The sequence below is a fragment of the Microcaecilia unicolor genome, chromosome 6 (assembly GCF_901765095.1).
Source record: "Microcaecilia unicolor chromosome 6, aMicUni1.1, whole genome shotgun sequence".
NCBI classification, from domain to species: domain Eukaryota; kingdom Metazoa; phylum Chordata; class Amphibia; order Gymnophiona; family Siphonopidae; genus Microcaecilia; species Microcaecilia unicolor.
The window spans coordinates 255,563,130-255,579,978 of record NC_044036.1 but is presented as its reverse complement, the minus strand read 5'-3'; the positions used below and the strand labels follow the sequence as shown (position 1 = coordinate 255,579,978).

Below are 16,849 nucleotides of genomic sequence, written 5' to 3'. Positions count from 1 at the left end.
AATGGCTTGGATTAGGTCGTTTCTGAGATGGGTGTCCTCGGTTTCCATTATCGCTGAAAACTGGGGACGAACATCTCTAAGGATGACCATCTCTAAGGTCGACCTAAATGTTGAGATTTGGGCGTCCCCAACTGTATTATCGAAACAAAAGATGGACGTCCATCTTGTTTCGATAATATGGGTTTCCCCACCCCTTCACCGGCACATCTTTAGAGATGGACGCACTTAGAGATGGTTGTCCCTGTTCGATTATGCCCCTCCACGTGTCATTTTATAACATGGATGTTCCTATGCTGCCACAAATACATTCATGTCCCTTGGTTTTCCCCATTTATAAAGTGGACCTTTCAGGTTTGTAAAATGGATGTTCATTCTGGATGTTTCCACCACATGAATGCCCATTTCTTATATATTTTAGAACAGACTGTATGTCAGCAGATCCTGTTCTAGAGCACATGAGAAATTATAATGAGTCTGACATTGGCGCCGGGCTAAATGGTAGAGGCTATTATAAAGAACAAAATTACAGAGCATATTCAAAAGCATGGATTAATGAGACAAAGCCAACATGGATTTAGTGAAAGGAAATCATGCCTCACCAATCTATTACAGTTATTTGAAGGGCTGAACAAACATGTGCATAAAGGTGAACCAGTCGATATTGTGTATCTGGATTTTCCGAAAACATTTGACAAAGTACCCCATGAAAGACTCCAGAGGAAATTGGAGAGTCATGGGATAGGAGGTGGTGTTCTATTGTGGATTAAAACTGGTTAAAAGATAGAAAACAGAGAGTAGGGTTAAATGGTCAGTAATCTCAATGGAAAAGGCTAGATAGTGGGTTTCCCCAGGGGTCGGTGTGGGTTCTTTTGCTTTTTAGCATATTTATAAATGATCTAGAGATGGGAGTAACTAGTGAGGTAATTAAATTTGCTGATGACCCAAAGTTATTCAAAGTTGTTAAATCGTAAGAGGATTGTGAAAAATTACAAGAGAACCTTACAAGACTGGGAGACTGGGCATCCAAACAGCAGACAACGTTTAATGTAAGCTAGTATGTGGGAAAGAGGAACCCAAACTAAAGCTACATAATGCAAGGGTCTACACTAGGAGTCACCGACCAGGAAAGGGATCTAGGTGTCATCGTTGATGATACGTTGAAACCCTCTGCTCAGTGTGCGGTGGTGGCTAAGAAAGCAAATAGAATGTTAGATATTATTAGGAAAGGAATGGAAAACAAAAATGAGGATGTTATTATGCCCTTTTATCGCTCCATGGTACGACTGCACCTCGAATATTGTGTGCAATTCTGGTCATCACATCTCAAAAAAGATGTAGTGGAATTAGAAAAGGTACAGAGTAGGGCAGCAAAAATGATAAAGGGGATGGGACGACTTTCCTATGAGGAAATACTAAAGAGGCTAGGGCTCTTCAGCATGGAAAAAAGATGGCAGGGGGGAGATATGATAGAGGTCTATAAAATAATGAGTGGAGTGGAACAGATTGACGTGAATTACTTGTTTACGCTTTCCAAAAATACTAGGACTAGGGGCCACGCAATGAATTTACTATAAAGTAGTACATTTTAAATGAATTGTAGAAAATATTTCTTCACTCAACCTGTAATTAATCTCTGGAATTTGTTGCCAGAGAATGTAGTAAAAGCAGTTAGCTTAGTGGGGTTTAAAAAAAGGTTTGGATAGCTTCCTAAAAGAAAAGTCCTTAAGTCATTATTAAAATGGACTTGGGGAAAAACTCCACTGCTTATTTCTAGGATAAGGAGCATAAAATGTATGGCACTCTTTTGGAATTGTGCCAGGTACTTGTGACCTGGATTGGCCACTGTTGGAAACAGGATGCTGGGCTTGATGAACCTTCAGTCTGTCCCAGTATGGCAATACAGATTGGAAGTCCACATTCTGAGTTGGATGTCTTTTCTAAAATGCTGCTCTATCTGGTGTCTTTTGAAGATCCAGCACTGGAATGATTTTTTTCCCTTTAATATCTAACTCTTCTTCTCACTTTTTTTTTGTTTGAAATCTATTTACTGTCAGAATTTGTATTTCTTTTCCATCCTATTATGATTACATTTTAATAATCTGTAAACCATTCAAAAAGTTCACTCGTAAGCAGTATATCAAGATCTAAATAAACTTGAAATGTGAAGAACTGCTCGTTAAAGGCTGGACATCTGGTACAAAACAGCATGCCACTTTTACCTTTATGCAATGCTCACCCTTGTTTATCACAAACATGGACTGAATTTTTCATAGTGTGGTGAAGATACCAGTTGTCATAATTTAACAGCAGGCGCCATTGATCTAACTCAGATCTTCAGTGGCATATGACAAAGATCACCAACTCAATCAAAGGATCAACTATGGGAGGGCAAGGGGTTGTTGATTAGCTCAAGTAAATATCTTACCTAATTGAACAATTTAACCTGCACACTATATAAAGTGCAATTTATTTATTTATTTATTTATTTATTTATAACATTTGTATCCCACATTTTCCCACCTATTTGCAAGCTCAATGTGGCTTACATAGTTCCGTAAGTGGTGTTTACCAGTTCCGGATAGGAGAAATACATAGTTGAGGTAGAGGGGACAGAGTGTATTAGGTTACAGGAGGAAAGTTCGTCTTGTGATGAGAGCTGAAGGTATTAGGTTAAACTTCATTCATGACAAAATTAACTTGAACAATTAGGAACATTAAACTACAAATCAAGAAGATTTAGCAAACACAGTTAAGACATATAGAATACATGTTGTATAGATAACGTTTTGTTAATTGGCATTTAGGATGAGTTGTTACTGTATGCTTTCTTAAATAAATAAGTTTTCAATAGTTTATGGAAGTTCACTATGTCATGGGTTATTTTTTATGGATTTTGGTAATTCATTCCAAATTTGCGTGCATATGTAAGAGATGCATATGTTAATTTATATTTCAGTTAATTTATATTTCAGCAATGAGTTGTGTACCATAAATTGGGCACGCACACAATTTAGATGTGCACCTTAACTGAGTATCGTGTTTAATTCTAGTCACTGTATCTCAAAAAAGATATAGTGGAATTAGAAAAGTTTCAAAGAAGAGAGACCAAAATGATAAATGGGATGGAACTCCTCCCACATGAGGAAAGGCTAAAGAGTCGGCTGAGGGGGGATATGATTGAGGTCTACAAAATCCTGAGTGGAGTAGAATGGGTAAAAGTGAATCAATTTTTCACTCTTTCAAAAGTACAAAGACCAGGGGACACTCAATGAAATTACACAGGAATACTTTTAAAACAAATAGGAGGAAATATTTTTTCACTCAAAGAATAGCTAAGCTCTGGAACTCATTGCTGGAGGATGTGGTAACAGCAGTTTGTCTATCTGGGTATAAAAAGGTTCGGACAAGTTCCTGGAGGAAAAGTCCATGGTCTGTTATTGAGATGGACATGGGGGAAGTCACTGCTTGCCTTGGGATTGGTAACATGGAATGTTGCTATTAATTGGGTTTCTGCCAGGTAATTGTGAACTGGGTTGGAATCAGCATACTGGGTTAGATGGATTATTGGTCTGACTGTTCTCATGTTCTTCTGAGTAATGAGCCAATCAATGATGATAATTGGCTGATAATAACCAATTGTCAGCACCAATTGACAATAATTGGATTTACACGTGCTTCTTTTTAGGCGTATTCTAAAAAGAGGCGTGTGTAAATTCTAATCTACGTAGCTGAAAAGGGGGTGCATCCATGGGAGGAGTGTGGTTGTGTCAGGGGCATTCATCAAATTTACACACGTCGTTATAGAATTTAGGGGAATGCGCCTACATTTAGGCCCGAGTATTTATACCAGGTTTTCAGTGGCGTAAATGGCCACACCTAAATATAGGCATGTTCTCCAGCCCTGTATGCTATTCTATAAACCGTGCCTAACTTTAGGCATAGTTTATAGAATAGCACTGTGCTATTTTTAGATGCACCTATTTTTTAGATGTCATTTACAGAATCTGGACCTTTATATGCCAAATATATGTTCTGGGCAAAAAAAAAAAAAATTCCAAAAATGTCTTCCAAGCTGTACTATACTTTGTCCCATAGAATTAATTTCCTACAATTTCTTTAAAAAATGTATTCTATGGAAAAATTATCACCAGTAGAATTGAAGCAAATTGTGAGGTTGCATTTGTATCTAGTTGTTAATTGAGCACTTTAAGGCAAGGATTGGCTTTGCTAACTTGAATTATATGCTAACACTTTATGAGAACAGGAACAGATGTCAACAGATAATACGTAAATATATTTGCCATATCTCTACAGCATACCACATGAATGTTAAATGCAGCTATTGCCACCTTATAGTACAGAACTCCTATCACAAATAATTTTGAAAAATTTGTAATTAAGATGCGTTGATACTGCTCTCTCCACTATGCTGGAAACTGACAGAGAACAGGCATCAACATAGACAATTAAATTATTCATCCTAACAGAGAATATATACATGTCTGAAATATGGGTGGGAGGGAGTCTATAGGACATTACCACTTCCTCTTAAGGATACTCCCTCACAGTGTCAGAACCACTGTAAAACTCATATTACCACCCAAGGGGGAAGTGACACAGGAGGGGTGGAGCCAGGAGTACATGTTCCAGAAAGTATAAAAGCTCAGGGCACAACTTTGTTAAGGAGGCCCAGAGGGAAGCAGCGACACCCAACTGCATATGCCTCCACCACCTATCTGTGAACTGCAATCACGACAATCAGGTAGACCAAGTTCAACTCAGAACCTTGCAAACTGATATCTTTAACCCAGTCAGATGCAGGCCAGCCTATGTCAACTGTTAAAGATTGTACTGATATTCTAGAGGACCAGACCAGAGCCTAGAAGTGTATGTTACCGAGACTGCACTTTTCTGTTTATTGCCTTCCCCCACCTGTGAATTAAATAGGATCCTTACATGACACCTGAAATAAATATTTAAATTTTTCACCTTAACCAACTGTGTGGGTTTATCCTGGGTCCAGGGTCCACCCTTGTTCATATTACCACATGGGTATTAAATTGAAAATCTTTGTTTGGGCTAAGGTGCTCAGCAAAATCACATTTTTGTATTTACAAGATACAGCATACATTTGAGAACATAAGTTAGATGGTGCCTTATTGCCACAAATCAACATGGTTCAGAAACTGATAGGATTATTTAAGACTTATCTCCAGACTGCAATAATGATTATGTTGTATCAATATTTTATTCTTTTCACAAGTCAGTTTTCCATGGTCATTAAACACTTTATATTTATTTGGTACTTACTTATCCGCATATCTTCTGTTGAGATTTAAGGTACTGACAGAAGAACTATCCTTGAAAGGTGGATCCCTAAGAACCTTGTAATGAATGGGCTGGCAAATTGCACACAATGGACTTCCAGGAACTGAGGTGAGCATGGCTGCATCTATTTCCAGGTACTCATCCAAGGTGTAAATCTGAATTCCATACACTTCCTCATTGACTACCTTGACATCCAGCTTGATGGTTAATGGAATGTCACAGTAGATATTTTTTGGTCCAAGGGAAATCACTTTCCCACTAACAGTAAGTAGTTTGATATCATTCACTGCCCCAATGGAATCCAATTCTGTAGACACAAATGTCACCCAGATGGTGAGGGATTCTGGAATCAAATGATACTGGAACTCCAGCTCTATATAGCAACCTTGGGGCTCAGGACAGGCAGGTGGCACTCTGTGTTGGTCTACTGATGAATTAGGGCTCCAGGTCCGAACACTAGATTTGCAAGGTTGTTCCACATCAGGGTGACCTAAAAAATATAATGGTTATAACAAACAAGTGATGAAGAGAGCAGAATAAACCAATTATAACTTTGGATTCTTCTACCCCATCACCCTATTAAAATCCAAATCCACCAGCCCTGAGAGACAAAGAACATGCAATACACCATGGATAGCATCCTATTCTTCCTAGTACTTGTAAAATCAGAAGCATGGGGAAACTGTAAGAAAATACTGGGTAGGAAATGTCACTGTTAAGCAATCCCTGAGAGCCAGTTCAAGTTCCCAGTGCATGAGCACAATTAGAAATGTGATGGAGGTATTGAAATGGAACGATCTTTTATTTACGCTTATTTACCATGGATTGTTGATATTGTTTGACTTTGTGTTTACTTTTATGTTATATGTTTTGAAAAAACCTTTAATAAAAATATAGAAAAAAAAAAAGAAATGTGACGGAGGAAATCTATGATTTTTTTTTCTCTTTTCTTAGGTATAGTCTCTTTAGTTCTGACCCTATTTGTTTTGCTGAAACAAAACAAAAAAAAATCTTTGAAATAGAAACCATTTGCCATTTATGGAGTAGAGATGTGAACAAGGCAAACATTTTTGGTTCGTTTTCAGTTCATTTGAGCTTTTTTTTCTTGATTTTTACACATCCTTGTGTTTGTTTTACATATGCGTTTTAATCAAGTTTTTCACATGTGCTAGTGGATTTAGAGGGGCATTTTCAATTTGATGTCTAAATCTGATTTTGGACATTTTGGGAAAAATGTCCAACAATCCAGTGGTGAACATGACCATTTTCAAACAAGAAAAATGTCCTAGATGTGCCCCAAGGATTGAGTTGGGAATGGCTGGATTAGAATAAACTTAGAAGCCGTCACAAGGAAAAAATCTGGAGACTACCTTGAAACAGCTATGAGCGAAACATGGATATTCATGTCGGTGATATATGCAGGCTTATTTTCAAAAGAAAAGGGCACCCATCTTTCGACACAGATCGGTAGATGGGCGTCCTTCTCTCAGGGTCGCCCAAATCGGCATAATCAAAAGCTGATTTTGGGCGTCCCCAACTGCTTCCCGTCACAGGGATGACCAAAGTTCCTGGGGGCATGTCAGAGGTGTAGCGAAGGTGGGACTGGGGCGTGCCTAACAGATGGGCATCCTCGAGCAATAATGGAAAAAAGAAGGGCGTCCCTGACGAGCACTTGGGCAACTTTACTTGGTCCATTTTTTTCTTACAACCAAGCCTCAAAAAGGTGCCCGAACTGACCAGATGACCACTGGAGGGAATCGGGGATGACCTCCCCTGACTCCCCCAGTGGTCACTAACCACCTCCCAACCGAAAAAAAAGAACTTTAAAAACTTTTTTTGCCAGTCTGAAATGTCATACTCAGGTCCATCACAGCAGTATGCAGGTCCCTGAGGGGGGAGGTATGTGTGAGTCAGTGGAGGCATAGCAAAGGCATGGACGTCATTCTTTCAAACTTTTTGGACTGTCTGAACAGCCCCACCCCACCACAGGGACAGCAAAATTCCAAAGGCGTGGAGTGGAGGAGTGGCCTAGTGGTTAGAGCACTGGTCTTACAATCCAGAGGTGGCCAGTTCAAATTTCACTGCTGCTACTTGTGATCCAAAATCCAAGTAAATAAAAGGGTTGTCATGGGTATCCTTCTCACAGAAACATTCACCTTTTGAACATTCTCAACTGCCGTTGCAGGGACAGAGGCATAGCAAAAGACATCCTTCACCCATACTCAAAAAAAAAAAAAGACATCCCTGATGAGCACCTGGACTTGTATTTTTTTTTAAATATGTTTATTAAAGGTTTTTTCATACCGATAATACAAAGGTAAACTCAAAAATAAACACAAAAGCAAACAACCCCCCCCCCCCCCCCCGCAAATAAACACAAAGGAAGATCAAAGAGCCATTGCAATATCCGGAAACACACCGTATGGATACACAAAATCAAGTGGTGCTATGCGGCTCCTTACAAAAGTGATCTAAACGAGCCCAGGTCTTCAAAACAGACTTAATTTGTCGACGCCTATGGGCCAAAATGTTTTCATATTTCCTAATCACACAAACGTAACTCCACCATTCATTATAATTGAGGTACACATTATTTTTCCAATTGGAGACAATTAAATGCAGAGCAACAGCTAACAGTATGTTGAACAACTTTTTTTCGGACTCCAGAAGGGGGATATTAGGACAAGAGGCTCGTAAGATCACAACCTCTTAAGAAAGCGCAGTAGTCTCTGGCAGATGAAAAATAAGACACATTCTTGTCCAAATAAGTTGCCAGTAAGCTCTGATGTTCTTACAGTAGAAGACCATATGCGCTAATGAGCCATCCCTCTCCTGGCAAGACCAGCAGCTAAAGTTGACACTCTTAGTGATTCTTGCCACATGAGCAGGAGTCCAATAGGCTTTGTGAAATATAAAATATGAGGATTGGGATATCGCTGCTGACTTAGTGGGACACAGGGAGTTAACCAAGAAAGTGTACCAGTCAAATTCTGACGCATCCAAACTGAATTCCACCTCCCAGTACATCCTTAATGGTGCAACTGTATCAGCATGTGAATCTTGAAGTTTTTTGTATAGCAGGGATGCCTTCTTTCCACCCGATGTGATGGTGCAACAAAAAGAGAGAAAATCTGAAGGAGTTGTTGTAATTGAATTGGAGACCTTAAAGGTTGAAAGATATGTGGATATGTCCTTCCATGTGTCAGAATCTATTAAAGAAACATTATACAATGCAGACAGAGCATCAGGTGACAACAAAGTACCAGCAATATATAATTGGGATAACTGCCATACACCCCCTCCCTGCCATTCCGCTGTTTGAGACTGCAGGAGACCAGTTGGAAAACTAGAATTGTACCAGAGAAAAACATCTTCCAATGAGACAGTACGAATTCCAAGACCAGCTCTAAATGTACGAACATCAGAGGCAGAGGCTTTGAGCAACCGAATGCGTCTTGTATACGGATACAAATCTGCATACGGGAGAAGAGATAAAGGGCAAGGGTGCACCAGGGCTGCCTCAAAGATCTGCCACCGAGGTGTGAGGTGAGTAAATTCCCTTTGGAACCACATTAAAGACTGGGCAAGTCGAAAGGCCTTATGATAAGTCTTAAAATCAGGAATATTGAGACCTCTCAGATGCCTTGGTAACTTAAGTTTCTTGAGCGCAATACGGAGAGGCTTTCGCCTCCATAGAAACTTAATTAAGAGGGAATCAAGTGGCTAAGGATAAAATTAGCTCCTTAACAAGGGTCAAACTTTGATCAACAGACTTCGCATACCATACCCCCAAATACCTAAGTTTGCACGGCTCCCAGGAGAATGGGTATGGGGATATCTGAGATCTATGCGCTAAGGAATTAAGCGGCATTATAGCTGATTTAGACCAGTGGATTTTATAACCAGACAGAGTGGAAAAAGAATTAATTACTTCCAATATACTGGGAAGAGAATTGGGTGTGGTATAGAGCAAAATATCATCAGCATAGATGGAAAGTTTAAACATCTCCCCTCCAACAGACACACCAGAGATATTCGAATGTGCTCTAATGGCTATAGCCAGAGGCTCCAAGGCAATATTGAAAAGAAGTGGAGACAGTGGACAGCCTTGCTTAGTGCCTCTTCTAAGGGGAAAAAATTGAGAATTAATACCATTCACAAAGATGGAAGCTATCGGATTAGTATACAAAACTTTTACCATTCTAATAAAGGCTGGGCTAAAATGAAACCAAGCCAAAATATGGAACAAGTAAGCCCATTCAATTCTATCAAAGGCTTTCTCGGTGTCAAGTGAAACCGCTATAAAAGGTTCACGTGAGCCCTCAACATGCGCTAGAACATTCCAAAAAAAGTCTAGAGTTGTCACTAGCTAATCTAGCTACAGTAAACCCATTTTGATCTCTATGAATTATATCTGGGACAATATGTTGGAGGCGGAGTGCCAACAGTTTTGCATAAATTTTATTGTCTATGTTAATCAGTGAAATAGGCCTGTAATTCTCAACCCTGGATGGATCTCTGTCTGGTTTGGGTATAACAACAATCGTTGATTGATGGAAGGAGCCAGTTTGACCCTCATATAATAAGAGAGAGTTATAGAGAACTTGCAGTTTGGGCGCCAGAAGATCTGCAAACATCTGATAAAATTCTACAGTAAAACCATCATTTCCAGGCGACTTACCTGCAGAAAGAGAATGAATGGCGTCCAGGATCTCCTTATGGGAGAAGGGTTGCTCTAAAGCATGGTTTTGAGAGACATCTATAAGAGGTCTATCAAGATGGTTCCCAAACTCTCCAAAGGGCCCTGAGGAAAATTGAACCTCAGAATCATATAATTTGTTATAGTATAATTGGAATTGCTGGGCAATGGCATCATCTGTGACATGTATGATCTCCGAGGGGTCAACAATTTGCAAGATCCTATTCCTTCTTCTTTTAGTTTTAAGGTATTGCGCAAGAAGGTGGCTTGCTTTATTACTCTCAGCATATAATGTTGATTTGTGAGCATGAATAAGGTCCAGCGCCTCCTTTGAGAGAGTAGTATTCAAGTCATATCTTAATTTCTGCAAACTCAGAAGAATAGCCGGGTCATTATCTACAATGAACTGATCTTCTAACAGCTTAAGTTTGGCAGTTTTATCCTGCAAATCAGTTCTACACCTACGATTGGCCATGGCAGAATAACTAATTATGTGACCTCTAATAGTAGCCTTAAAAGCATCCCACCACAGGAGAGCTTTATGTTCCTCCAGGATATTGAAATGGAAAAAGTAATCCATTTTGGATTTTATAAATTGAATAAAGACATCATCCTGCAGCAGCAAGGATTGAAATCTCCAAGACGATTTGCTCTGGAGCGGTAAAATATCAGCTAACTGAAGAGATACTGGCGAGTGATCGGAGAGAACTCTACTAAGTATCTCAGAATTACATGCACGAGGTAACAAATTTGCGGAGATTAAAAAGTAGTCGATCCGCGAAAAACTGCCATGAGGTGGAGAATAGAAAGTGAAACCCAGCTCTGTGGGATGGAAAACACGCCAAGGATCAACCAGGCCCAGGGTTGTCTTAAGGTCCTGGATCCTATAGAGAGCCTTTGCCATCCTAGAAAGACAGTGAGCAGCTCATTTGCATGCAATTTCCTTCATGCATGCCTGTTCCTTCCCGAATTGCTAAGGGATCGGTAAGGGAAGGGCTTTTTCCGTTCAGTTAGTGCATCAGTTAATCCACTGCAGTGCGCCCTAGGGTGCCCAATTGGTGTCCTGGCATGTCAGTGGGACCAGTGCACTACAAATGCTGGCTCCTCCCACGACCAAAGGGCTTGCATTTGGTCGTTTCTGAGATGGGCGTCCTTTGTTTCCATTATCGCCGAAAATCAGAAGCGACCCAAGTCTAAGGACGACCATGGCTAGGGATGACCTAAATATATATATATTTTTTATAAAAAAATCTTTTCATGATCTTACTGATGGTTAATGAATAGATTTGTAAAACTGTATTTAAAGAAGGTGTGAGTGATCGATTGGCCCCCTTTATGTGACTGAATGTGGGGTAATGCATTAAGAATTATAGTGTATTAGAATAATGGCATATACACACTTGTGTATACAGAAACATGTGTAAATGCCGAATATATGCTAAAGCACTATTCTGTAAATATGTACATATCATACATAGCACATAATTACAGGTAGGCATACACACAGGCAAAGCTCTATGGCTGGCAAAAGTGGAGTATTGTGTTTAGTTTTGGAGGCCGTATCTTGCTAAAGATGTAAAAATACTGGAAGCAATGCAAAGAAAAGCTACAAAAATGGTATGGGATTTGCGTTGCAAACCATACGAGGAGAAACTTGCCAACCTGAACATGTATACCTTGGAGGATTGAAGCGCCTTAAGAAGAGTGTTTGAAGTCTTCTAGCGCTAAAGATAAGTGTTCATTTTACACTTAGTTCCAATATTTTGTGAAGTAACAATTGAATGGAACCATTATATCTGTGACTATTGTGGAAATATTAAATCTGCCACTACAGTAAAAAATTTTTCTGTTAAATCTGTTAGTGAGCAATGATTAATATGTTTTCTAGGAGGTTTTTTCAGAGCCAATGATGAACAGAGGATCAGTTTAAGATCCGTTTTAGCTCCAATAGACAGATATATTGTCCAGGAGCTCTGTGAGGCTCTTTTTCCTCCACATTATAATTCCAATGTAATACACTGATTTTTTGTATCATTCTAGTGTAAGGAAAATGTAGTATTTTGATATACCTTGGAGGATTGACATGATACAGACGTTCAAATATTTGAAAGGTATTAATCCACAAACAAACCTTTTCCGGAGACAGGAAGGTGGTAGAACTAGAGGACATAAATTGAGGTTGAAGGTGGGCAGACTCAGGAGTAATATCAGGAAGTATTTTTTCACGGAAAAAGTGGTGGATACATGGAATGCCCTCCCACAGGAGGTGTGAAGATGAAAACAGTAATGGAATTCAAGCATGCATGGGATAAACATAAAGGAATCCTGTTTAGAAGGAATGGATCTATGGAATCATAGCAGATTGGGTGGCAACGCCAGTAATTGGGAAGCAAAACCGGTGCTGGGCAGACTTCTACGGTCTGCGTCCTGATTGTGACTGAATAGATATGGGTGGGCTGGAGTGTAAATTTTAAGGGGCTTCGACGTTAGCTTCAGAATGTTAGTACAAGAACAGTGCTGGGCAGACTTCTACGGTCTGTGCCCTGAGAATGGCAAGAACAAATTAAACACGGGTGTACATATAAAGTATCACATACCATGTAAAATGAGTTCATCTTGTTGGGCAGACTGGATGGAACATTCAGGTCTTTATCTACCGTCATTTACTATGTTACTATGTAACTGTTACCACCTAACTGCATACGTGTATTTATAGCCATTTACACTAGTATTCTATCAACAAAATAGCGCCTACTTTTCTTTATAGAATAGGCATGGTATAATAGATTACCCCCTAAAAATTTTAAAGGCGTACTAACAAATGGACATCCTTATTATGTAGTAGTAGTAAGAAATGGAGTACAAGTACCTGGCTGGCTCCCAGCTGTCAAGCAGATGGAGTGAAATGTGCATGTCTATGACTTTTGTTTACAATTAATCATCAGGCTATTTTTGACTGTTCCAGTATGTCCCTATAAATATCTACATCAGATTTTATTAGCACTGAATAACCTTAAATTCTGTTAATAGCCAAGCAGTACAGATAATTTTATCATGATACATGCTGTACCTTATATATTTCAGAGAGAAAGAATAATATTAACAGGCTTGCACACAAGGAGAAGAATGCTGCTGCCAAACATGATGTTTATTTTCATTAGCAGGAGAATAGAGCCCTTTGCAACTGAAAAGTCTGATTTCATTCAACAGGCCATATTAATAGCAGTTAACTCTGCAATTAATACATTAATTATTAATCATGGTTAAAAAAATAATAATCACATTACAGCCTTCTCCAAACATCTTTTCTGCTCTCTTCCACTCCCAACTCCTGTCCTCAGCGTGATCCAGCATCTTTGCCCCACCTGCAATTGAGCATCACTCTTCTGTGTCGATCTACCTTAAAGGCATGATCCGAAGCTTTCCCTCTAAACCGTTCCGCCCATACAGAAACAGGAAGTGATATCAGACAACGCGGGACAGGCCAGAGAGAAAGCTTCAGAGCAGGCCTCAACAGCATACGTGAAATGCTGTCGCTACTGGACTGGGCTTCAGAAGCAGGTGCCAAATCCTGGGTAAGGGGAGGCAAGTGAGCTGCAGAGATATGAGCACAACTGGAAGGGCCACTGGTAGAAGCTATGGCCGAGCCAGTGAGCTTGGTGCTACTCACTGACCAAGGTGGGTGTTCATTTACGAAGGTGTGCAAACAATTACCATGCGCGAAAAGATAAGACGCTCATTATATTCCTATGGGTGTCTTATCATTTAGCATGTGCAAACCATTAACACGCTAAATCTGTTAGTGTGCTTTAGTTAAAGTAACCCCAAGTCTGTGTTGCTGCTCATGGGGGTGAAGGGGAGGGAGGAAGAGATTCTAGATAATGGGAGTGAGAGAGAGAGAGAGAGAGAGAGAATGGACTCCAGGAAAGAAATAGAGATAATGGACCTCGGGGAGAGGAGAGAGAGGGAAGGAAGGAAGAGAAAGGAAGAGAGATTATCAGTCCTTTTGGGAAAGGAAAGGGAATGGGATTTGATATACTGTCTTTCTATCTGTGATTACAATTAAAGCAGTTTACATATTATATACAGGTATTTATTTTGTAACTGGGGCAATGGCACAAGGAGCTGCAGTGGGAAATAAATAAATAAACAATCCCCCCCCAAAACGTTAATTGTATGATTAATCGTAATTAAACATTTTTTATTGCGCTATTAATATATATGTATATACGGAAAGAGAGAAAAAAAATTAAATTTATATAGGGGCCCTTTTACTAAAGGTTTGCCTATGGCAACCCGGAACTACTTCCAGCCCAACATGGCCTCTGGTGGTAGTTCCGCCTCGAGCACATGCCATTTCTGCTGCAACAAAAAAGTTTTACTGTGGCACTAATCCGGAGGTAATCGCGCACTGCCCAGTTACTTCCGGGTTACCTTGAAAGCCCTTACCACCACCTCAATGGGTGGCGGTAAGTGCTCCCCACTACATAACAACATGGTAAGAGTAATCTTACCTCATGGACATTTTTAGGGGCTTTTTACCCGTTGTTGGAATGCATGAAAAACGGCCCCAGCTACTACTGCAGGGCCCTTTTTCTTGCAGCTTAGTAAAAGGACCTGATAATTAATATATATGTATATATAGCTGTCACATGATGTCATAATATAAAGAGACTGGTTTCAAGTCAATAAAAAAACAAGATCTAAAAGGAATCTCTTGCAGACGCTGCCATGAATGACAGAAGCAGAGGAACACAATCACAGTTGCCAGCAGACAAGAACCATTTGGCCTGCACAGTCTGACCCTTGTCTATTACAGTGTTTCCCAAGTCAGTCCTGGAGTATCCCCTTGCCAGCCAGGTTTTCAGGATATCCACAATGAATACGCACGACAGACATTTGCATATAATGGAGGTAGTGTGCAGCGGTGGTCAAAAAGCAAACAGGATGCTAGAAATTATTAGGAAAGGGATGCAAAATAAGACCAAGAATATTTTAATGCCTCTATATTGCTCCATGGTGCAACCTGACCTTGAGTATTGTGTTCAATTCTGGTCGCCATATCTCAAAAAAGATATAGTAGAACTAGAAAAGGTTCAAAAAAAGAGCGACAAAAAAGATAAAGGGTATTGAACTCCTCCCATATGAGGAATGGCTAAAGAGGTTAGGGCTCTTCAGCTTGGAAAAGCAAAGGCTGAGAGGGGGTATGATTGAGGTTTATAAAATCCTGAGTGGTGTAGAATGGGTAGACGTGAATTGATTTTTCACTCTTTCAAAAAGTATAAAGATCAGGGGACACCGTGAAATTACATGGAAATACTTTTAAAACAAATAGGAGGAAATATTTTTTCACTCAAAGAATAGTTAAGCTCTGGAACTCACTGCCAGAGGATGTGGTAACTGTGGTTAACTTATCTGCGTTTAAAGAAGGTTTGGACAAGTTCCTGGAGGAAAAGTTCATAGTCTGTTATTGAGATGGACTTGGGGGAAGCCAATACTTGTCCCGGGACTGGTAACATGGAATGTTGCTACTAATTAGGTTTCTGCCAGGTACTTGTGAGCTGGATTGGCCACTGTTGGAAGCTGAATGTTGGGCTAGATGGACCATTGGTCAGACCCAGTATGGCTATTTTTATGTTCTCATGTTATATTCAAATCAATTTCATGCATGTTCATTGTGGATAACCTGAAATCCTGACTCGGAAAGGGGTACTCCAGGACCTTCTTGGGAAACACTGGTCTATTACTTGGAGGGGCATAATCCAACGTGAGCCGGTCATCTATATGGGCGGCCATCTCTAAGGCTGGCCCCGTAAAGCGGCATACCCAACCGTATTGTCGAAACAAGATGGCCAGCCATCTTTCGTTTCAATAATACGGTTGGGGCCTGCCAAATCTCAACATTTGGGCCGGCCTTAGATCGCCGCCATTGGTTTCCGCCGATAATGGAAACTAATGCCGGCCATCTCAAACCCAGCCAAATCCAAGCCATTCGGTCATGGGAGGAGCCAGCATTTCTAGTGCACTGGTTCCCCTCACATGTCAGAACACCAACCGAGCACCCTAGGGGGAGTAAGGGGAGGTGATCCCCGATTCCCTCTGGTGGTCATCTGGTCAGTTGGGGCACTTTTGGGAGGCTTGGCCTAAAAATAAATGGACCAAGTGAAGCCGGCCAAGTGCTCTTCAGAGCCGGCCTTCTTTTTTCCATTATCGGTTGAAGCCGGCCATTTCTAATGCACCTTTAAATTTAAGGCGCATTAAATTCTAACGTCCCTACACATTTCTATGGGCGCTTTAGCATATAACATATGTAAACCATTTACGTAAATCCATTAACACACCCTAGTAAAAGGAGCCTACAGTGTACTATTTAGTTTTAATACAGTGGGGGAAATAAGTATTTGATCCCTTGCTGATTTTGTAAGTTTGCCCACTGACAAAGACATGAGCAGCCCATAATTGAAGGGTAGGTTATTGGTAACAGTGAGAGATAGCACATCACAAATTAAATCCGGAAAATCACATTGTGGAAAGTATATGAATTTATTTGCATTCTGCAGAGGGAAATAAGTATTTGATCCCCCACCAACCAGTAAGAGATCTGGCCCCTACAGACCAGGTAGATGCTCCAAATCAACTCGTTACCTGCATGACAGACAGCTGTCGGCAATGGTCACCTGTATGAAAGACACCTGTCCACAGACTCAGTGAATCAGTCAGACTCTAACCTCTACAAAATGGCCAAGAGCAAGGAGCTGTCTAAGGATGTCAGGGACAAGATCATACACCTGCACAAGGCTGGAATGGGCTACAAAACCATCA

At 40.3% G+C, this 16,849-nt stretch overlaps 1 protein-coding gene across 1 annotated transcript in view; it reads right to left on the bottom strand.

Moving 5' to 3' along the window:
• Nucleotides 1-16,849, bottom strand: part of PAPPA (pappalysin 1) — a 595,681-nt gene that overhangs the window by 394,447 nt on the left and 184,385 nt on the right. Inside the window, exon 7 of the mRNA XM_030207548.1 lies at nt 5,311-5,818. Coding sequence (XP_030063408.1) covers nt 5,311-5,818 — 508 coding nt within the window. The remainder of the gene's footprint in view (nt 1-5,310; nt 5,819-16,849) is intronic.